General features: G+C 40.1%; 1 protein-coding gene across 2 annotated transcripts in view; it reads right to left on the bottom strand.

The window, feature by feature from the left end:
- Spop (speckle type BTB/POZ protein) overlaps nt 1-24,131 on the bottom strand; it is a 77,620-nt gene that overhangs the window by 3,728 nt on the left and 49,761 nt on the right. For both annotated transcript variants that reach the window (XM_051205715.1, XM_051205640.1), the window contains 7 exons: nt 18,547-18,690; nt 17,743-17,864; nt 14,376-14,527; nt 14,154-14,281; nt 7,254-7,431; nt 4,030-4,085; nt 3,440-3,562 (listed from right to left, as the gene is read on the bottom strand). In XM_051205715.1, the coding sequence (XP_051061672.1) occupies nt 3,440-3,562; nt 4,030-4,085; nt 7,254-7,431; nt 14,154-14,281; nt 14,376-14,527; nt 17,743-17,864; nt 18,547-18,624 (837 nt within the window). In that variant the 5' untranslated portion in view covers nt 18,625-18,690. The remainder of the gene's footprint in view (nt 1-3,439; nt 3,563-4,029; nt 4,086-7,253; nt 7,432-14,153; nt 14,282-14,375; nt 14,528-17,742; nt 17,865-18,546; nt 18,691-24,131) is intronic.

Genomic DNA, 24,131 nt, shown 5'->3' with positions numbered 1-24,131 from the left:
ATTTTCTAAACAAACAACAAAGACACCTGGAAATGGAAGGTCTAGGTTAATGCTGGGCACACTGATCCAGCTGATTAGGTCTGATGCCACTCTGCTACCTGCTCTAATATAGCATGAACTTACTGAAGAATAAAAGAAGGAAAATGCCATTAATTACTTCGCAGGAGAAGCATTTGCTAGGAGGCTTTCCAGGCTCTCTATAGGGCCTTGACCTTCAGGCCTCAGAATTCGATGACACAATGCCCCTCCAGGCTGGATCATGGCAATCAAACCAAGACAATTTTATTATAAATTTCAGGCAAGGAGGCATACCTGCTAGCACTGTGATCTCCTGGAGCCAAAAGGAGCTTTATTGGTTTTGGTGCAGCTTTAATTTCTTACATTTGAGTAACTGGAAAACAGTTTCCATGGGAAAGGGGACTGACACTAGACAAGCAAGAGATGAGGGTGCTGGAGAAGCTGAGTGGATGCTGTCTTTCTGTAGCCACTGAATGGTTCTTCTACCTCCTTTACACATTCTTTCAAAAGGGGTCTGCTGTGAATAGCTCTGATCCCGCCTGCATAATTACACCAAAGTAGCCACTCTTGTCTCTTGGGGGACAAAGTTTTTTTCTTAATTATGCTTCTGAAAACCCTGCCTAATGGCAGTACTTACTCAGGAGATTGAAACTGTGTCTCCCAGGCCTGGCCAGCGTGTTTTGTTTTGTTTTTTGTCTAATTACACATGTCCCCATGAGACTGGAAAGGCTCAGAAGAAGCTGTTTCAGCCTCCAGGGTAAATTCTAGATGTTTAGATCCTTCCATGAAAGATTTTTTACTGTTTTCTAAAACTCATAGCAAGGTATAAAGGTAAAGCATGCTTTCAAATAGGCTTGGAGCAAAGGCTGACCAATGGGAAATTCTGAGTGGAATTTGAAACTGCACCCATTGGTTATTCCCCACCCCCCTCTATTTTCCTGAGACGGGGTTTTCCTCTGTGTAGCCCTGAATGTCCTAGAACTCACTCTGCAGACCAGGCTGACCTTGAACTCAGAGATCCACCTTCCTTTGCCTCCTGAGTGCTGGCATTGAAGGTGTGCACCACCACTGCCCAGCAGCTTCTCATTCATAAATTTGTAGCACTGTTGAAATTCAACTGCTTTCTTTGTTAGAATCAGAAAGAAACATGCATTGAAACCATCACCCATGGCAATTCAGGCTAATTCCCATGCCCCATGCCCCAAAGGTCACCAGAAGCTTTCTGACTAAGAATAAAAACCCACAGACAGAGACGCTTTTAACTTCGGCTCTAAGAATGTGTAACTTTAAGCTTCAGTATTTCTGTCCTCAGGGATAAGAGAACAATGATAGTGACCATTTCACTGGAAACCAGAAGCAGGTCTATGAAAGTGGGCTTGGGCCATACTTGGGAACACACAGCTAAACCCAGTACTCAGGAACTAAGCACAGTAACTGTGAGATCAAAGGCAGCTGGGGCTACAGAGCAAACCCGTCTCAAATTAACCAACAACAAAAACCCAAACAAACAAACAAAAACAGCACTGGACTGTGCTAATCTTACCTACCCATCTTAAAAAGAACACTTTCTTACTATCTTTATCGAAACCAAGTTTCTCCTAGTCAGAAATGAAGTTGACTAGAAGGGTGTGGAGTTTGCATGTTGCCAACTACTAATCAAGTCTCAAAAGGTGATAACAAGAATAGTTACTACTCTAGTCTTCATGAAGAGCAATGATTGGGTCTTTATGCCTCACATTCAGTAATACTCCAAAATGCTGATCAACACAGATAAAAACCACTATTGTAAGTCTAGGCACCCTCCTTTGTCCTCAGACATAAAAGGAGGTATAAGGGGAAGGAGACATTCTCTAGGGCAAAACATGAAAAGGCTCTGGTGCTCCTAGCTAGAGTCACCTTTTCCTCAGAAAAGTACTGGAACTCAAACACAACTCAAACCCCCAGCAAGTATCTGCTTCCTCACAAGGTCTACTGCTGGCAGCTTAAGTAAGCCCTTTACCTCTCCCACGTCAGCTGCTTCCGCCTAATACACAGGGAGCACTTCTACAGGGCAAATATCTATCTTCCTGTTCATCTACAAGTGGCATCCACACAGGCCCCAGGACATAGGCAGGTAGCCTCAGGGCTCCAGCCAATGTGCCTCTACAATGAAGTCAGTTCCCATTGTGTTGTGGGGTCCTCTAATCAGAAGTGATCCTTGAAAAAAATGCTTCCAGGGTCAACTAAGTTGGAGGAATGCTGTCTACTTACTTACTTTCAGAAAACTTTCAGTAAACCAAGTGTGATGGCCCTCACCTTTAATCCCAGCCAGCACTTGGAAGGCAGAGGCAGGATCTCTGTGAGTTAAGAAGCCAACCTGGTTTACATAGTGAGCTCCAGGATAGCCAGAGCTGCAGAGAGAGAGACTCAGACTCAAGCAGGAAAGACAGCAGAAGAGAACAAAGCTTCCAACACATGTTAAGATGCTTTCGATTCTGAGGAATCCTGAAGGAAAATGGTACAATGACCAGATGTTGATAAAGGGATTCCCTCCCACCCAACCCATTTGTTTCTTTTGAGACAGGGTTTCTTTGTGTAGCCTTGTCTGCGTTGGAACTGGCTCTGTAGACCAGGATGGCCTCAAACTCACAACAATCTGCCTGCCTCTGCAAAGGCATGTGCCACTACTGCTTGGGTATTTTCTCTCTTTAAAATTACATTTATTTGACAAAAGATGAAGGTAACAAAACAAAACCAGGTAGTGGTGGTGTATACCTTTAATCCCAGCACTTGGGAGGTTGAGGCAGGCAGATCTCTGTGAGTTTGAGGCCAACCTTATCTACAGAGCAAGTTCTAGAACAGCCAGGGCAACACAGAGAAACTCTATCTGGAAAAAACAGACCAAAAAAAAAAAAAAAAAAAAAAAAAAAAAAAATCACATGTATTTATTTACTTATTTTGTGTGTGGAGGTCAGAGGACAACTTGTGATCATCGGTTCCTACACTCTTGAGTTCTGGAAATTGAATTCAGATTAGATCCTTAGGCAAAGCACCCTTATCCACTGAGCCACCTTATAGGCCCAAGACTATATAGTTTTTTTGTTTTGTTTCTTGGTAAAGTTAATGAAGTAAGAAATGTCTTGAATATTATAAAGTACAGCCCAGATGTTAGCATTACCTGAATCTTTCTTGATGGGGTTAAATGTAGGATAGAATAAGAGGGGTGAATGTCAAACATACCCTTCTATTCCATAGTTAGGGCGACTCGGATAGCTTACCATTCAGAATATGACACCTTCAGTACAGAAAGCTTACTACTGTCATGGAACAATATGTATAAATAAGATTGTCTACGGTATAGCCCATAAGCTCTTTCACAAAACTGAAGAGGCCACAGTAACACCTGGTCTTACCGTTATTTTCCTGTTCTTTCTTATCTTACCTTGTCAGCAGCTGCCAGCAAATCATCAGCCATTTTGTCAAGGTTTGGTGCCTTCCCCGTGTAAATGAAGCACATCATTTCCTTAAAAACTTCAGGCTCCACATCGTTAATCTCAACCCGATTCTATGCCAGAAAAGTCAAAAATGAGAAACTTTCCAAGAGAACAAAATTCCTAAACTATATTCATGATTTTAAGTTTTGGTGAGGAAAGCAGCTTGTTTGAGTTAAAACCTAACATGGGTAGAAAATAACTCCTCACTATTCCCTCTCATGATTGTTTACTATAATAGCTTTCCCATTATTGTATACTACCTTTATCTTACATTCTCAAAGACAGTAGCAAAACAACATGTGTGATTTTTTTTCCCCCTAGTATCTTTAACCCAAGCCACTGAGATAATCTGCTGAACAATACGTCCACTTCACCTGGGACATTCCCAGACCACCCGTCTGCTCTCACAAGGGGTCTGTTCAAGAAATTACTTTAATAACAAGGCAAGGAAAATATAGGAAAATAAATCTGCCAGATAGGGAAAGATCTGACTATAATCACTGGGTTAAAAAAAAAAAAATTACTGGCTGTTACACACCTTTTTGCTCTCTTCCATTTCATGTTCAAACATGGCACTGAAAACTGGAGACCGAGCTACAAAGTGAGAGGGAAACAACGAGGTTATCACATGGGAACTGCTGGACTATCCCAGTAATAACGATGACCTTTGTTCTTCCTGTCTCATTCCCAAGGAAGTGCTCTTGGCCTCAAATCACACCGGAATTATAAAACATTTCTTTGGCTCTATTTTAATCATCTACTTCCAAATACCTGGACTTTGGCTAGAACAATGACTGGCACCTCTATGGAGACCACAGAGGTAAAGGTCAAGAGCTGGGCTCAATGGAATGCACTAGCTCGATGATGAACATTTATGGCAAACTGTCTGTTCCTCCAGCTGTATGTTCTCAGAGAAGTTGTTATCATCCTCAACACTGAAAGAGCCTTAGATGGTATAAAGTTTATGGCCCTTTAAAGCTCCTTTCTGTTTGGTAAAACCATTTTTCTATATATTTAATTTCTTTCATCACTGAGAATTCAGTTTTTCTCTTTGGAAATGAGAATGAAGAAAAAAGGCCAAGAAACAGTGCTGTGGCCCATGTACTTTCTATGAACATCCACGGAACACCACACATACACACAAACAATAAATAAACTTAATTTTAACCATGAAAAGCAATAAGAGAACTCAAATTTTTTTCATGTTGCTGAATAAATCAGGGGCTGGGGTCAAAGCTGAAACACAACCTAGTACCTAAGAGTGGAAGGACAGATAGAGAGTGAGTGGGTAGGAAGGCGGCAGAGACCTAGAACTTTTGGCCTGTAGTTTACACCAGAAAGAACTAATTTTAGCGCTACCATTTTCTAACAATTTTCTTAACCCTCTGAACCATTTACCCCTGCTTCTCATATATGTATGTATGTACACACACAACTTTTTTTTTAAATTTATAAATAAATCAGACATACATATGGCACATACTTATAAGGCAGGAGAATTCTGAGTGAGGTCAGTCTGCATTACATAGCAGAAATTTCTCCCCACTTTTTAGGATTTTAAATGTGAACTTCAGTATTTTAATCTATTTCAGAAGGTTGTTTATTCCCAAGTTCTTATCTCAGAAGAGTTACAGACTATATGGTGGTCAGGGGACTGGTGCTCACTACAAAGGGAAGGGACTACAGCAGCAGGTGGGGCTTAGAAAGCCATCAGTAGGCAGACTGCAGCTGATGCAATGGAACACAACTCCCAATGAAAATAGTGGGAATACTGAGCAGACATTTGAAGGAACAGGTGAAGAGGAAGGGAAGGCACACAGGAGAAATGGCTGGAGCAAGCAGAACATACAGCTCGGTGATGAAGTGCTTGCTTAGCACATGTGGGGTTTAGGGTTCGACATCCGGAACCATAAGGGCAAAGAACAAGGTAGTCAGAGAACCAGGAGGAAACTGGAGCTCGAAGTCAAGCAGTGTATGATCTGCAGCCTCTCAAACTTCGGAACTAGCAGGTAGCTCACATAACTTTGGAAAATTGCTTTCCTGGCAAGGGGGTGAACCGAGGACAGTGTGGGGATAGGAAGCAGACAGCAAATGTGCTAGCTACCTCAAGAAGTATAGCTCAGAGAATGTGGGGAGAAAGAGCACATCCGCTGAGAGGACGAGCTTTCTAGGAAGACAGGACGAGACTCAGAGAGCAGAAGTATACTGAACAATCCATTCTGCAGTTGAGGGAGGGACACCTCCTTGCCACTGAGAAGGCAGCTGAGGGAAAGAAACGTGGGCAAAGGCATCGTTTAGGGGTTGGAGGACACTAGAAGGGAAAGGTAGACGTTTGCAACATCTACTGTTGGAAGAAAAAGGAAGCTGACTGCATTGACAGAAAGATGCACTGGGGGTGGGGGTGGGGGTGAAGAAGCAGACAAAGTGCTTGCTGTACAAAGCATGAGGATCTGTTTGGATCCCTAGTACCCACTTAAAAGCCAGGTGTGCATCTGTAACACCAGCACCGGGTGAGGACATGGGAAGGACACAGTGGACCCCTGGACCGCAATGATCAGTCTGCCCAGTAAAAATAATGAGCTCCATGTCACAGAGAGACCCTATCTCAAAAAGTAAGGCAGAAAGCAATGGAAGAAGACATTTAACCTCTGGCCTCTGTACATATACTTGCAATGTACTTGCATAGACATGTGCAAAAACATGCTTGTACCACACACACAAGCAAGAAACAAACATTAAAAAAAAAAAAAGAGGGAAGGAGGGAGGGAGGGAAGGGGGGGTAAAGAGGGAGGGGGATGGGAAAAGAAAGAAGCATGTTGAGGGCCTCAATGTATAGGCAGACACTAGTCTGAGTTACACACTTTCTTTAGCATTGACAAAAATACTTAGTTGAGGCAGAGAATGGGAAGTGGTCACATTAGACAGCTTGAGCTAATCTCAAGTGTGAACCTTAAAATGATGGAGATGAGACATCTCAACAGAGGAGTCTTGGGAAGAAGTATATTACTTGGAGAGTCACACAATATTCTTATATGCTGTGTTCTGCAGAGCAGTGTGTAACTATTACTCTCCCTTCTATAAAGTGAAGTCAGCCCTCTCTCAGTTCCTCCTCTGGCTGGGTATTTCTGATCTTAAAGATCAAGGACCTGGTAGAACAAGACCCGATCCTCTGTGTCAGTAGCAATCGTCTCATTCTTCTTGTGTATTTATAGTGAAGAGACAGCTTAGCCAGCTGAGGCTTAGGTCTCAGCTTGATAATACCTGGTGCCTTGACCAGAATCCTCCCCACTGCATCCAAAGCCCAACAAGGACCACATGCTCTTAAGTATTCTTGAGAGCTACTTTCCCAGTGCAAAGCTATGTAATACTTTTGTATAACTACTTTTTATACTTTGAAAATGGTAGCTTAAGAGTCAACTCTTGAGACAAAGCAGAATTGCTATTTTTATGGAAAGTAATCTTTTTGCTTATGAGAACTGTCTTCAGAGTATAAAAATACAGTCCAGGTATGGTGGCATATGCCTGTTATTCCAGTACTGGGGTAGAAGTGGGGTTAGGACTGAAAGTTTGAGGACAGTCTGTGCTAACATAGCAAGTTCCAGGTCAGCCTAAGCTACAAAGTAAGACCAAAATGGAAATGAACTTTGAAAATGTATTTTAGGTGCAGAGTTCAAAAGTTGAAGTTCTTCCAAAGGCAATTTCGCAGCCTCTATTTTTTCTATTGCCTCAAAATTATAAAGTGAACCATGAATAAATACCAACCTGCTAGGATAGCCTTGTGAGCCTGGAATTCTTGGCCAGCCACACACAAGCAGCAGTCTGTGAATCGGGAATTCTCCCACAACCCTCCTAACTCATCTGCCAGCCGGCATTCAGGAACCTTTACCATGTTCATGGTATTCTGTCCAGAAATATTGACAGAATCTTGTACTACACTCACCTGTGGAATATAAGGAGACAGAAACAAAGCTTTTGTTACCAGCAGGTAGAGAGAGACCTTCTGTTACAGTGCTATACAAGATTTAGATACATTTTCTTGAAACCACCTCCACAACACAAATCAAGACTTTCTCCTTTGGATCAATTTCGATCAATTTCCCCACTTATTACAATCGCTTTTTTTTTTTTTTTTTTTTTTTTTTTTTAAGTTTTTCAAGCCTGTCCTAGAACTTGCTCTGTAGATCAGGCTGGTTTCTAACTCACAGAGATCCACCTGGCTCTACCTCTGAACACTTGGATTAAAGACATGTGCTGCCGCCACCACCACCTGGCTATAATCACACTACTTTTATACCACACTGTAGGACAATTACAGCCTCACAGAGTAAGTTCTTCTCCAGTTTCTACTAAGTTCAATCTTCTTGCAAACCCAAGCATAGCTACTAAGGAGAACCTGGCAGGAACAAATGCTTAATTTCAAGTATTCCCCTTACCTGTTTTAAAAGAAAAGTTATACATAAAAAAATTGCTATATAAAGCATTGTCTTAGTTAGGGTTTCTATTGCTTTGAAGAGTCACCATGACCCTCTTACACAGGAAAACACGTAATTGAGGTGGCTTATAGTTCAGAGGTTCAGTTTATCATCATGGTGGGACAAGGCAGTGAGTATGCAGGTAGACAGTGCTGGAAAAGTAGCTGAGAGTCTGACATCTCATAGGCAACAGGAAGTGGTCTGTCTCACTGGGTGTGGCTTGAGCATATGAGACTTTAAAGCCCACCTCCACGGTGACACACTTCCACCAACAAGACCATACTCCAACAAAGCCACACTTCCTAATAGTTCCACTCCTTTCAGGGGCCTTTTTTTTTTTTTTAAACTATCACATTCACCATATAAAACTCTCTAAAGAAATCTAGTAACTTAAGACCAAAAACTTAAGCCTAAAAGCATTTTACTTATTTTAGGTCAGAAAACAGATAAAGTATAGTTTCTATAGGGCTTGGTAAGTAGCTGGCATTTCTCAAAAGACATTTGAGTAATGAACATGATGGCCCACTCCCCATAAGGATTGAATTAGGAAGGCATTCCAGCAGGGATAACTGGGTGAGTATACATAAGTTTTACACCTGAATTCAGTCAATAACATCCTACAAAGTAGTCATGCACCCAAAAATTACTGCACTTTATTTCCTACAACACATCATGTTAGAAAGGTTAAGCTAAAGCAGAACTCAAGCCTTGAGAATTAACTCCCTGCTCTTCCACTGCTAAGAATCTGATGAGAAAGACAGTTTAAGAACATCCTTGATGACCCAGATTTCTTTTGACCTTCAAGGTGCAAATCATCTTTCAGCTGTAGTCATAAACCCAGAGGCAAAGTTAATGCTTGATCCAAATGACCTATAATCCCGTTTGTGTAAGAGTGAGATATTTACTACCAGATCAAGAAACTTATTCATTTGTTTAAAACCATTAAGATCTTGTACAAGGAGGCAGTCAAGTTAATCAATTATGAATGTGCTCAGCATTAGAGCACATTTATCAGGGACATATTACAACAATATTTTAATAACTCAAGACCCAGCACAAACCACCCCACAGAGATCTTCTCCTATTCTTTGTAAGATTTCTAATTTGGTTCAACCATTTGCTTGTATTAGCTAGCATCCTTACTTCTTTGATATAATATTAACACTAAAAGTGAAAGTTATCTGTTCCCAGTTATAGTTCTAAATACTAATTTAAAAAAAAAAAAAAGACTAATTAAGTCCAACTTCCTCATAGGGAAAGGCAGGAATCCCCAGGGATGGCCAATGTCGAGAATGGAGAAAGCTTTTGGCACTAGTTTGAATTAAACCAGGCTGACAAGAGCCCAAAATCATTAACACTTAACAGCAATTGAGTAGAATGGGTAAAATGAATTGGCAAAAGCTAAGCTGAATTTGAAATGAACTATGGTTACCAGTGGACTTTCTGCTGGCTAGATACATGCTTGGTATTGAGTGGGGTCCAAAGACTGAGACACCTCTCAGTAGGGCGATTCCTCTCCCTGGACACAGACAGGAACACAGCAGGCAGGAGAATGTACCTTTACTGCCTGAGCCAGGCTTGTTCTGTAGATATATGGATGCTTGGAATCTCCAGAGTCCTGAATGTCTGGCACCTCTTACCAACATTAAAAACGCTTAATTAAAAATAAATTTTAAATGGCACTCAGAAATGAGTCTTTAGAGCCCAAACTTTTAACTTAGAGAGGGATTGTTTTCCTCTGAAAATGATGATGCTAAAATGAGACCATTTTGAGAAAAACGAAAGATTTTTTTCTATGCCTATAAAGTTGACTATGGAGACTCATTCAGAACTGCAGCTGTGAAGATGACGTGACTGTGACATTTATGTCGTCTTATAAATGAATGCATGAAAATGTCTCAGAAAGGCTGTATAATCTCCAAAGTTTCAAGTTATGGGAGGGTCTCACTTTTAAAATTGACTTCTTTTCTTTTCTTTTGGTTTGATTTTTTTGAGGCAGGGTTTCTCTGTGTAATCCTTGCTGTCCTAGAACTCACTCTGTAGACCAGGATGGCCTCAAACACAGAGACCCACCTGCCTCTGCCTCCTAAGTATGGGATTAAAGGTGTAGGCTATTGGGAGATGCAGAGATGGTTCAGTGGTTAAGAGTACTGGCTGCTCTCTCAGAGGATCCAGGTTCGATTCCTAGCACCCACATGGCAGCTCACAACTGTCTGTAACTCCAAGATCTGACACCCTCACACACAGAATGTAATATAGATTGTTTTGAACTTAATGTTTATTCCCATTTTCTCAATTATCAATAAATACAATATAACTTGTGTTCAAAAGGAAAAAAAAAAAAAAAAAAAAAGAAAGAAAGAAAGAAAGAAAGAAAGCAAAGAAGGTGTGGGGTGTGCGTAACCATGCCTGGCTTCAACTTCTCTTAAAGAAAGAAAATTACAAAATAAACAAAAAATTAAAAAGTGAATTCCATAAATGACTAAGGACTGTCATCCACATAAGTAGGGAAATCCATGGAAACATTTAGTACCTATCAAAGACTAAGGACCGTCAAATCTTGTACACTCACCTCCATAAAAGAGAAAAATCCATGAAAATCACTTTAGTGTCTATGCAATTAAAAATGTGAAAAAAAATAAGGAAATACCACACTATTTATTGTGTAGTACATCATTTGAAGCAAAACAGTAGCAGAAACCTACCTCCCAAGTGCTGGGATTAAAGGCGTGTACCACTACCACCCAGCCAAAACCTTAAGAATGTATTGTTCAGGCATATAAACAAACGATAGAGAATATTATAAAAAGTGAAGTGACTTCCAAATGACTTGACAGATTTTGTTGATTCCTCCTGGAAGGCATCACCCTCCCTGTGGAGTGGGGGTGGGGGGATGAGATGAGAGGAGGGTGGGGGGCATGGGAGGGAGAGGGAACTGGGATCAATATGTAAAATAAGAAAAAAAAAGTGAAATGACTGCCTCATTCTTTGGTCAGGGGACAAGTATTCAGTATAAGGAAACAGCACACACAGGTTATCCTCTAGTTACTGAGATTTTAAGAGTGGGTTGAGGGTTTACTACATAAATATGTTTTATAACCTACAAAGATGCTACATATCAGGAAGGAGCCATGGCTCAGCCGTTAAAAGCTAGGCTCACAACCAAAAATATAAAAGATGCTACATATCAAGCTAACATCTTTGTAGGTCAAGAATAATCAAATTAAAAAACAAAACAAATAAATAAATGAACAATCTAATATTGGTTGTTCCATACAGTGCAATTAATGCATACCAACAATTCATTAATTAAAAAGGGAAAAATGAATAGACATATTTATTTAAAATTAGGCAAAAAAAAATATGTATTCCCAGGTAACCAAAAGAATATTCTATGTATGAGAATAGAAAGATATTTCATATGGTGTTTCCCATTTTGTCTTAACTGCCACCTTGCAAAGAGGACTCTTCTACCTGCATAGGCAAAGAGGGAATATATGCACCATCATTGCTAAAGAGTATTTGTTTTATATAAATAACTAGAAAGGGTTAACAGAAGCTGAAATTTTTCACAAAGGTTTTCTATGGCCCAAATTATTAAGGAGAAAATTAAAAATATATTTTAAACATGCTTTGTATTTTCTCCCATTCATTACCAAAGTAAATACTCTTTATTAAGAAAACTTGGGAGATCCCTTGCTCTCTTGGGTGAAAGGCATTCGGCTCCACTTAGTACAGCACAGCAGACAAGAAGTGGGAAATGGAGAGCTGACATGGCCTTGACATTAATTTGCTGTACAATGTTAGAAAAAATTACCTGACCTCCCAAGGCACTGCTTCTCTCGTGTAACAAGAAATGAAGAAAACAGAACTAACCTAGCTTAAAGGATTGTGATAAGGGATGATTCAAAAATGCTTAGAAAATATTTAAATATGTTAATTGAACAAACTCAACTTGGAAGAATTGCTGTATTTCCTAATAGACAAAACTCACTGAGAACTGAAAGCGAGCCCCACATGGCACATTACAAACAAGACCACTCACCTGGTACTTTCAGTTTACTATCTATCTCACTTAAGCATTCAGTAGCAGAAATACCACTGAAATAAAGGCCAAACGGGCACATGCATGGTTCTCAGTCTTTCACTTTCAGATTCCGTGACCTCTGGGAGCACCAAGAATCTTTGAAGCAGCTGCACTTAGTGCACATCTGGATAGCAAAGAAGTGTCTGGGCATAGACTAAGGGAACAATGCAGCACAGTGGGTACTTGCAACTGAATTTCCATGTTTAGAGGTTTCATAAAAACCTCTAAATAATTAAAAAATAATGAAAATAGTAGAACATAAAATATAAGCAGGAATTAAAATAAACGTGTGTATAAATATTCCACTGACATAAGGGAAACAGGTCAAAGGAATAGGACTTACATGGAAAATGGTCTAGCTGTGAAAAGTGCTAAGAACTTGGATGAATTGCAGACATTTTAAAAACCCACACATCCAATACACACCCCCACGCAACTGTCTTGCAGTGTTGAATGCTACTAAGTCCACAGAGAGCCTTGGAACAGGAACGAGTCTCACTAGGCACAAGACCAAGTACGAGAAGCAACACTCAGCACCTGTGGCCAACTGGGAAGTGTGAGAGGAACAGATGGCACACCTGGTTCTATGGCGAGAAACCACGGCATCAGCAGAACCCAGCAGACGTTTCCCCGTTCCACATCTCCTCATTTCCAACGTGTCATCTCACTTCCCTTCTAAGTCAGTAAGGCAAATCTAAACTTAACCACAGGATTTCTCCTAAGAGAATTTCATATGGGAAGTGAAGAGAGGCTGCTGGAACTCAGCCTCAGACCTAACCACAGGATAAGAGTAACCAAGTGAGGGCAGGCCAAACAGTTTCCAAATCACAGATCACAATCCAGGGGTGGGAGCACTGGAACGGTATGGGAAAGAGGAAGCAGCGTACTAGAAAAGGATGGACCCACTATGGACTTGAGAAGGCTGCAATACAGGTCACGGTACTGCCTGAAATGCCACAGGGAATAGTTAGGGAAGATTCTTCAGAGAGAAGCTTGAAGACTGGCTTTCATTTCCAACAAAATTAGAATTTTCCACTGTCTCAAGGTTTTTTTTCCTGAGATAAAAGTCTTCAGCACTCTGGAGGCTAAGCAGGATTGCAGGGGTAAGCTTGAGGCCAGCCTGGGCTACAGAGATACCTGCTTTTAAAAAAACCAAAGGGGAAAAAAAGACAACCCATAAATCCCTATGATGGCAACAGGAAAAGATTGAAACAGATTCTGTTTATATAACATCTAACCTCAAACAAATCCATACAGTTAATTCTCATTGCTCTACTCAGGCAAGTGAGTATAACCTGCAACTAGCAGGACTTACGTGAAATTCACATTTCAAGTTCATTAAACATAAAAGTGTCACAATTCATATATTCATACAGATGCTGATACACTACCATTTCTTTCACTTACGATATACAGTACCAATTTTAATAAGCCCCTTTCAATTGGATCCTGGGTCAAGGAATTTTTCTAAACTTTACCAAAGGCTCTTAGGCCTCTGGTTGAGAGACACTGACCCTTCAATCTGATGACAGCTGACTCCTCCCCCTCTAAGCTATAAGTTTTCACAGCTTTCACCTTAGAAAAAGTGGTCCCTCACTTTCCTATTTCATAATGATCCCTGCAAGATAAACCATGAACACTTAACTCCTGCAAGGAGCCACCTAGTCCAAAAGAGCAGACAAACACTTGCCCCCCAAGAAGGAGCTGGGGAGTTTGAGACACACACACACACACACACACACACACACACACACACACACACATTTAGTTGCAGTTGCTGGCCACTGCTCAGCTTGAAGTGTCAGCCCTTCCACATACTATTTGAACCCTCCCCACTCCCCACAAGTGAGGATCCTGACTCAAACAACTCAAAACTGACAGATACAATCTTTGTTCTTATGAACAGTAACAAGTGGAGAGCCCAGGTGCCCAACAACCTTGAAATCATAAGGCAGTTCAATCAGTCACATAAATAACATTTGTACAGAACCACTCCCCTTGGGGATTTTTCTCATTCCACATCCTTGACATGAAACAATTAAGTCTACCAATACACATCAGGTCAGGGAATTGCCAGTCTCAAAGCAGGGCAAAAGGACTTACCTCGCAGAAGAGGGTGAGCTTGTCATCAGGGAGAAGCCCATTGGCCTCATCCAAGAGAAAATCTCTACGAATGAATTTTTTGAATCCCCAATCTTTGCCTTGCACAAACCTATAAGCTCGCTGACTCTCTGGAATGAAAAAGAGAATCATATTTAGACCAGCTCAAATCTACAACTTAGCAGTGTATGAAGTTACTGGATGTGTAGGTAGAGAAACATTTACCCATAGCTTTGGTTTCTTCTCCCTTGGCATTCAGGATGGAGAACTTGAACTTTGCCCGAACTTCACTCTTTGGACAGCTGACCAATAACAGGTAAAGTGACAGGTAGTCTTTGCTTTCTTCATCTAGCCCTTTTGGGTTTACTCGCAAACACCTGCCCAACACAGAAGCAAATGTGGATCAAAAGAATCCTTATGGCTCCTGAAGTCTAGCATGGAACATCAGAATCCAGAGGAGAAGTGTTTCTGTTGCTGTTGTTGTTAGGTTTTGTTTTTTATAGTCCAAGCCCCTTACCGGGAGACTGATTTAATAGAAACTGGAAAACAACTTTTCTATAACAATTTGGATCAGCTTTTAAAAAATATACAAAAATAAAAGGGCATCCACATCCCTTACATCTCTGCCATTTCCTATATAACTGTCAAATCATTTACCTATCTTAGCTTAAAATATTTAAATTTTTTTTTATTCTTCAATCTCAGAAAAAATAGCCCTTAGTTTCTCATGAAGAAATAAATTTTTAAAGAATCAGAGAGACTTTTAGAAACACGGTGGGAGAAAAATGTATTTGGAAGAAGTATTCACAATACTACATAGTCTCTCTCTCTTTTTTGCTTTTCTTTTCTAAACAGGGGTTTCTCTGTGTTAACAGCCCTGGATGTCCTGAAAAATCTTCTTTATGTAGACCAGGCTGGCCTTGAACTCACAGAGACCCGCTTACTTCTGCCTCACTGAGTGCTGGGATTAAAGGCATGTGTCACCACACCCGGATGATCCATACTCTTTTATAGTTATTTTATCGTATGTATGTATGTGTGCGTGCGTACGTGCGTGCGTGTGTGACATGTCTGTCATCAAAGACATGGGATCCCTCTGGAGCTGGAGTCTGCTGGTTATGAGCCATTCAATGTGTGTGCTAGGAAGCAAACTCAGCTCCTCTGCAAGAGCAGCAAGTATTCTCACCTGCTGAGACACTTCTCTAGCCTCCAGTAATTATATCTTAAGATTTAAAAATAACAGAGGCATTGTGGGAGAAGCAGAGATAAAAGTAAAACTCCTATTTGACAGGAGAATGTTCTTAGCTTGGCTTCTAAATAAGAGTCTGAGGTGCCAATCTGTTAAGGATGATTCAAAACAGAATTTAGACAGAACTTAATAGGCTCAACCGAGTTAAGTTGTAAATGTCATTAGCTGAAATGCATGTAGTTCAGACACTGCTCTACCATACAGATACATAAGCCACAGGTATCTTCAGGTCTTGCCAGGGTTATGTCACCTTTCTCAAACAGGTGGTCCAATTCAGTGTCTCTCTAGGGAGTACAGATGCCAAATATACAATATGCTTGAGAGGTTTAAATATAATACCTAGAATAAACATTTCACTCAGTATTTAGTCTACTGTTTAATGTACAAAATCAGCAAATATTAAATTAATAAACTCTTTAGTGGGTTATCAGAGATCAAAGTGGTGGTTCAGAAACAAAAATGTTTTGATCTTTGCTGGGAACATATGGTTTTATCCTTAACTACCTTCTTCTATTCCTCACAATGACAACTGGTTTCAATTACACTCATCCTCACTCCCAGATCATAGTCACCTTGCAATAGACACTAGTTCAGGTATCACAGACTTAATCCATTCAGTGCATGGATGACATACTCTTGACTGTACAATAAATTCAAAGAAAACACAAAGACTTGCTGGGATGTGGCAGATATACCTATTGTTACTTCAAGCACAGGGAAGCAACACTTAAGACATCTAATAGCATGGAACATGAGCAGGGAAAATGAGGTCTGCAAGTATCAATGTGCCTCCTGGATGAAACTTATCTCCACCCTGCTAATAACAAAAGCAAAATAAATTTCCTTTACTGCTTAAAAGTAAGCTATGATTGTTAGAGACAGGACTTCATGAAGGACAACTTTGAACCACTGACTTGCTCTCCTTTTTGAGAAAGTCTCACTATGTAACCTTGGTTAGCCTGGAACTTGCTATGCAGACCAGGTTGGCATTGAATTCATAGACCCACCTGCCTCTGCCTCCTAAGTGTAGGGATGATAGGTGTGTGCCAACATACCCAGTCTAACCTTGAACTCTTTTTGTTTGTTTTATTTTTTTGAGATAGGGTTTCTCTGTGTGGCCTTGGCTATCCTGGAACTTGCTCTGTAGACCAAGTTGGCCTTGAACTCACATAGACCTATCTGTTCTGCCTCCTGAGTGCTGGGATTAAAGGTATGTGCCACCATCACCTAGTCTAACCTTGAACTCTTGTGAGAGGTAGAGAACCTCTCTCTACCTCTGAGCTGTGGGATTTAAGGTATCCGCCACCATGCCCAGTTTATGAGTTCTGGAGATGGAATCTAAATCTTAGTGTATGGGCAGGCAATGTAAAAGTCAAGATTTTATGTTAAAAAAAACTTACATTTGTTGCTGCATAAGATGGCACATGCCTTTAATCTCAGCACCCAAGAACCAGAGGCAGGTGGACCTTTGTGAGTTAAAGGTCAGTCTAGTCTACATGCTGAGTTTCAGGCCAGTCAACACTACTTAATGAGACCACATCTCCAAACAAACAAAAAGAAACCCACAAAGACTAGACGTATTGCTAGTTTGGTGACAGTTAGCCCTTCTCCACACACAGTTCTAGTTAGCTGAGCTGGGTACCTACCAGCCTTTATATATTTACTGCAGTGCCAAGAACTAACCCCAGAAGCTCACACACACTAGGTGAGCACTTTGCTGCTGAGCTATGTTCCCAGCCTTCTAATACACCTTTAAAAATTTTTAATTACACTTATTAATTTCTTGTGTGTGTGTGTGTGTGTGTGTGTGTGTGTGTGTGTGTGTGTGTGTGTGTGTGTGGTGTGTCTATGCGTGCCATGGTTCTATTGTGGAGGTCAGAGGACAACTTGCAGAAATCAGTTCTTTTCCTTCCACTATGGTAACACTGGTCCTATTTATTCTCCCCACCCCCTTTTCTTTTTCTTTTTGGTTTCTCAAGTCAGGGTTTCTCTGTGTGACCCTGGCTGTCCTGGAACTCGCTCTGTAGACCAGGCTGTCCTCGAACTCACAGAGATCAACCTGCATCTACCTCCCAAGTGCTGGGAATAAAGGCGTGTACCACCACTGCCCGGCCTATTTATTCATTTATATTGCCCTAGAAACTTGAGTTTGCTAAGTTATAATAAAATATTTCAACCACTTATTAGTGAGTACCTACTGTTTCTGACACTATTCTAGGCAATAGGGATAAGAAAAGTAAAGTCCCTGCCTGAAAGAACTTATATTCTGTCCATATCCTATTCAAACCAAGCAAAATAGGCAACTTATGGAACAAGTTTACAACTAGAAGTGTTCTTCCTCACCATTTCAGTTTATCATTGGCTCCTGATGAAAAAGTTGAACTTTTTATGACTTCACCCATTTCCTCCCGGCAAAAACTAAAGTTATTGATGGTCCACATGTAGGAGAATTTCACTACCTTGATCTGTTGACAGAAAATTAGGAAGGAATTAAATAAGATGTGGGGAACCTGGAAAAAACAGGCTGAAGGTCAGACAAGCACCCTCCCTTATCCCCACAGGTAGATAGCAGTTCATTAAGCCCTTCATCCATGTTAGAGAAACCTCAGTGACCTACTGCTTTTATGTTTTCAACTTCTGAAAAAACGGGCTGGAATTGAGAAAAACACACACAGTCAAGGAAAGGATAGCAATAATACAACAAAACATGGACAGGGTAGGAAAATTGGAAACCCTGTGGTCCTAACAGAGCCTGTAACTGAGATGCTGCTGGTACTCCTGGGGCTGTAAATCTAACACTGCTCTGAGCTTTAGAATATACCCCTATCAAGGAGGATGTAAAAAATCTAGACAAAATCTCTGTGAGTTTGAGGCCAGCCTGGTCTACAAATCAAGTTCAAGGACAGCCAGAGCTGTTCACAGAGAAACCCTGTCTCAAAAACAAAAATCTAGCCAAAGATTCCCCCTTCAATCACCATAGAAAAGCACTAGCCTTGGGGATTCTGACTCTACATAAGAAAAACAAGAAATGCAAGGCTAACAAGGACCTCATCTTGTGCAATTTTTGGATTTATGCTCCAGAGAAACCAGGAAACTCAAAGTTGAAAAGTTGGGTTGCTTTGCCCACTAGTGAAAACATGAACTTACCTGTGTATAGCACCAGCTCTCAGCCACGGGACCACTCGACATTTCTGCCGGAGGTGGAGGACTTGGAACCCTTGACATCGCCAGTTTGAAGGTTAAACTGGGTTTCCAAAGTCAGAGGGCAAAGATTTCTGGTTTTTCTTCACCCTGATAAGAACCAAGAAGTAGAACTTATTGTAAGACTTATTAGAGTCTTTCTGATTATTTTTAATGTTAATCTCAATTTTGTTTGTTTTCCGAGACAGGGTTTCTCTGTGTAGTTTTGGAGGCTGTCTTGGAACTCACTCAGTAGAGCAGGCTGGCCTTGAACTCACAGAGATTTGTCTGCATCTGCCTCCCAAGTGCTGGGACTAAAGGCGTGCACCACCAACGCCTGGCCAATCTCAATTTTTATTATTCTTCTCTCATATATTACATCTTGATCTCAGTTCCCCCCCTCCACACCTCCCAGTCTCCCATGCCCCCCCCATATTATCCTATTATTTGTTTGATCTTATAAGATACTGGAAACTTTGTGGCTTGTCTGAAATGTTCTGTCTTGATCTAAACACTAACTTCAGAGAAGACCATGTAGTCTCCTAAGCAAAATTACATTATTATCTAGGCATGGAGGCTCACATTTTTATCTCAGCACTCAGGAGGCAGAGGGAGGTGGATCTCTGAATTAGAGAACTGTATAGAAAGTTTCAGACCAGCCAGGGCTACATAAGACTCTGTCAATAAATGAATTAAATAAATAATTAAATTTCTATTTCTCTTCTGCATAATACTCAATATTATCTTTAAAAACTGAGCAGGGTGTCACATACAACTTTTATCCCAGCACTCTAGAAATAGAGGGTGGATCTCTTGAATTTTAGGCCAAGCTAATCTACAAAGCCAGTATCAAGCCAACATGCGTTGCCTAGTAAAACAACAGAAACAGGCAAATGTAATCAAAGGGTATATTAAAGCACATCTCCGAAAAGGCTGCTTGACAAACAGTCATCATGGCTAATACTAGATACCTCCTTGTTACCAGAACCTTCCCTTAGAACATGAATGCTCTGCTCCGGTGGAAAATGACCTTGGTACCTACCTACCCCTCCAGTTTTCCTGATCGCCTGTGCTTCACTGCAAACTTAAGAGCAGCCTTCTGTTCAACTCCTCTGCCAGCTGCTCTCTTAAAGGGCAACATTTTTACACCTCCCTTCCATGTGTTTCTTCTTCCACAACATCACATCAAATTTTCACCTGACTTTCTAGATTTTTCTTGCTTTCTCTGCTAACCACTCTTCATCCTCAACATCTCCCTCTCTCTCTCTCTCTCCTTCACTCTCTCCCACCACATCTCTTTTGACAAGGTCTCTCTATTATGTAGCTCTGGTTGGCCAGAACTAATTATGTAAATCAGACTACCTGGAACTCAGAGATCTGCCTTCTGCCTCCAGGGTACTGGTATTAAAGGTGTGTGTCACCACTTCTGGCCTTCCTCAATTTCTTTTATTGGATTTTTCTCTTTTACTGTTACTCCCCATGGTTTAATTTTCAATCATTTTCTCAATTTACATTCTCATGGCAACCAATCATTTCAACAGTATCAAATTTCTGCCAGTACACAAATATTCTCAAGTCTCTTTAACTTTATACCTCTTTTATAGCCCCAAGCCTCTTTCAAATAGCTGCAATACATCTTGATGGGATGGATGTACCACTAATAAATAAAATCCAACTCAAATTATTTTTTAAAATTTAGGTCATGGACCTGTATGATGGCTCAGCAGATAAAGGTGCTTGCCACCAAGCCTACTAATGTAAGTTTAAGCCCTGCAATCCACAAAGTAGAAGGAAATAACTAAATCCTACAAAATGTCCATGGCACATGCATGACATCCCAACAAAATAAATATAATAAAATTATTAAAAATGTAAGGCCTGTATCTTAGCACTTGAACTTTAGAAGCATCAGATCTCTGTGAGTTTAAGACTAGCTTGGTCTACATAGAGTTCTAGGCCAATCAGAACTAGAGTTCTAGGCCAGTCAGAACTGTTTCTCAAAAACCAAAACTGAACAAAACAAAACAAGGAAAGTTAAGTCAAGGCCAGTAGGTGGTGCACGCCTTTAATCCCAGCACTCGGGAGGCAGAGGCAGGTGGATCTCTGTAGTTCATGACCAGCCTGGTCTACAAGAGCTAGTTCCAGGACAGGCTCTAAAGCTACAAAGCTACAGAGAAACCCTGGGGGGGGGGGGAGTCAAAGGATGCAAAGTTGCAGAGATACAGGGTAGACATAGAAACTCTTTCCCACTGTTGTAACACCCTAAAATGAGTTTACCATCTGTGTAGGGATTTGGTCATATCTAGCAGAGTTTAAAGTACACACACTACAGAACTTAGCACCCCCACTTGAAGAGAATGCACTGCAACAGAGACTGCCAAGTTAGGAAAGCACAGAATCACCTGTTAAGAAGAATACAGATCCTACCCCTAAGCTTCTGATTCAGCAGTTTGGGATGGGTTCAAGAGTGAACTTCTAGCAAGGTCCCAAGTGATCCTGCAGTGCTACTCCTGGGACCACTGCCCTTGAGAAAGTCTGCACTTATGCACAAAACATGGACTAGAGTGTCAATGTGACACCACAACAGTGAAAAGCTAGAAACAAACTAAATGCCCTTTATTAAGAAACAGGTAAGTAACCTATGTTATTTCCATATAATGGAAAATAAGTTTTAGGATTTAAAATAATAAGTAGATCTGTAACAGCATAGTCCTCAAACACAGTGCCAATGAAAAGAACATGTCTTTGAAACGTGCAGTCATTATTTCTACAAATATAAGTACTGGTCCAAATAAAAGCATACTGTTGAAACAAAATGCTGGGTGGTGGTGGCACACCCCTTTAATCCCAGCACTTGGGAGGCTGAGGCAGGCGGATCTCTGTGAGTTGCTCCCCCATTTTTTAAGACAGGATCTCTCCCTGAAACTGGAGCCAAGATTCAGCTAGGCTAGATGTCCAGTACCCCTAAGCTCCAGGGATCCTCCTGGATCTCTGCCTTCCCAGTGCTGGGATTACAGACATGTACCACCAGGCATAGATTTTCATGGGTGCTGGGAATCAGAACTCAGGCCTTCATGATTTGGCATGTTTATCACCTGAGATGTCTTTCAGTCTGCCTCAAATTCTGGGTAGAAGATGGTACAAATGAATAACAGCAAAATCTTTCAGTAGTATCTCAGGTCATAAACAATTGCTTAAATAGCATTAGCAGGATTAATAAGATATAGCTATACTTATCCAGAAGAAAAATATTTGTAAGTGTAAATAAATGGTCATGATCCTGCCCTAGAAGCATTTATAACTAAAGCATCACCTGCCATCACAGATGAAGTTAGCCATCTTACACACATGGCATGCTGTTTCAAACTACTGCATCCATTGGCTTGTGCAAGTCATAAGACCCAGTCTCACAGGCTTGTTTGTCTAGTAACAAGTTAATATGCCTTAGGCAATTTTACAAATCCCAGTTATCACTGCTGCTTCCAATAAAGTTGCAGATTTCCTACTTCTGGACAGTGCAGCAATGAAGATGTGAATCTTACACATAAGTTAAGAGCTTAAAACCTGGCTTGTGAGGCATGTTGGAGGCTACACTTGACAATGAGTCATCACAAAATACTGATCTGAGCTTATTTTGAAGTTCTTTTTTTTTTTTTTAACCTTCAAATTCATCTAACAATGAACAATTTATAGGGCTAGGGATATAGCTGAGTGGTAGAGTGCTTGCTTATCCCCAGGTTCAACAACTACAAATTTTAAAAGTCTAGCAAGAAGACATGTATTTTTTTTTTTTTCTAATGACATTCTGTTAATTCCTTAGTTTCTTTCCACTGAGTACTACTTCATTATGATCAGGAATAAAAAAATACTATTTTATTGGAGTTGGACAAGTATGTGTTTTAGTGGCTACTTTAATCTAGCAGTATCATGTTTTTATTTGTTTATTACAACAAAGTGGTTTTTTTTAAATAATTAAAACAAAAATGTTTTTAAAGAGAAACACTATTTTGGTCCTGGCCATTTTTCTCCTTTAAAAAAAAAAAAAAAAAAAAAAAATATATATATATATATATATATATATATATATATATATTATTTTTCCTTTTTTTTTAATGCCCAACCGAGCACCTAGGAGAACCGGAGACTCAATCTCAGCTCTGAGCAGCTCTAACCAGACAACCTGCTGGGAGGGAAATTGACTGGGATGGCAGAAGTCTAATTAATTTCACTCATAGTGGGCACCATGGGCAAAGTGTTCATCAGCAAAGTAACCTGGTGCTGCATGAACTCTTCCACACTTCATGCCAACTACTGCAGATGCGCAGCAAGAACAATCTTGGGAAAGAAGAGATCTATTTGAGGGTCATAGTTTGAGAATGTTCGAAAGAGACAATTAGAGCCAAAACATATTGTTCAAGACTTCACACAAGTTAAGACATGATCATCCAAGTTCTCTAAGGAGAAAATTATTTCCCCAAGCTTACCAAACTCTAGTGCACTGACAACTCTTGGTTGAGGATGCCTTTATGCACCATTTATTTTCCTGCTGACTCTGTAAAATTCTGACTTGTAGGGAAAGACCTTCCTGGATTACACACACACACACACACACACACAACACATTTCAGCATATTCCTCTCAATTCTAATAATGGAAGCAGTGTTACTAGCTACTGGCTGTCTCTGATGGGACTAACCGTCTTTTGACAGGAGATTTAAGTCAATAAGTATCATACTATTTCTAACTAGAAGGTTAAACAATGGAAGACAGGATGTAGATAAAAGAGAAACATACAAATACTATCATGTAAAAATAATCTTGGAACTGAGTCTACACTGAATCACCTCTTCCTGCTTTCTTATACACTTAAAAAACATCCAGGTGCCTGTAGTAGGTTTTAAAGTTAAACATAATTTGCATCTGTTCTTTATATCCATTCCTTTATCATCTAATATAGTACCTAGAAACAAAGGTATTATTCACTCAGTAAAAATACTTTGATTAAAACACTTAACTAGTTACATTAACTTAGATAACTTTTCTGTTTTGTTGTTTCTTTTTTGACAGATCTCTAAAATAGGCTTTCAAACAACACTGAGTACATCAGATATGCAATGCAATCACAATCAGTAATTAGTTTTTTTGGATAAATGACAAACATCTCTTAGCCTAACTCTTATCCTATAACATTAAATCCCAGATCTAGTAAAAATTGGATTTTTTTTCAGTATGAAGTGTATCTTCCTTTTATAAAAGAATTTAAAACTTAAGAAATTGACTGTAATTTCGTTTTGGAAACACACATTAAGTGGGCTAATTAATTTGGGTTAGCCAATAATTATTTGGCTTCCTATATAATCAGAACTATTTCAACATACAGACAGATTTTATTAATAATAAACAGAAAAGCCAATTGTTTATGTATGGTATGCACTGAGCTAAGCTACAATTCACTAGAAAAGTACAAAACAGACAGCTTGTATAGCTATTTTGTTTAATATTTCATGAGCATTCCTTTATCATTAATCTACTCATCCAGAGAATTAAAAAAA

The sequence above is a fragment of the Phodopus roborovskii genome, unplaced genomic scaffold, assembly GCF_943737965.1.
Source record: "Phodopus roborovskii unplaced genomic scaffold, PHOROB, whole genome shotgun sequence".
NCBI lineage: Eukaryota > Metazoa > Chordata > Mammalia > Rodentia > Cricetidae > Phodopus > Phodopus roborovskii.
The sequence above is the reverse complement of the archived record's forward strand: the minus strand, read 5'-3'. Positions and strand labels throughout refer to the sequence as shown.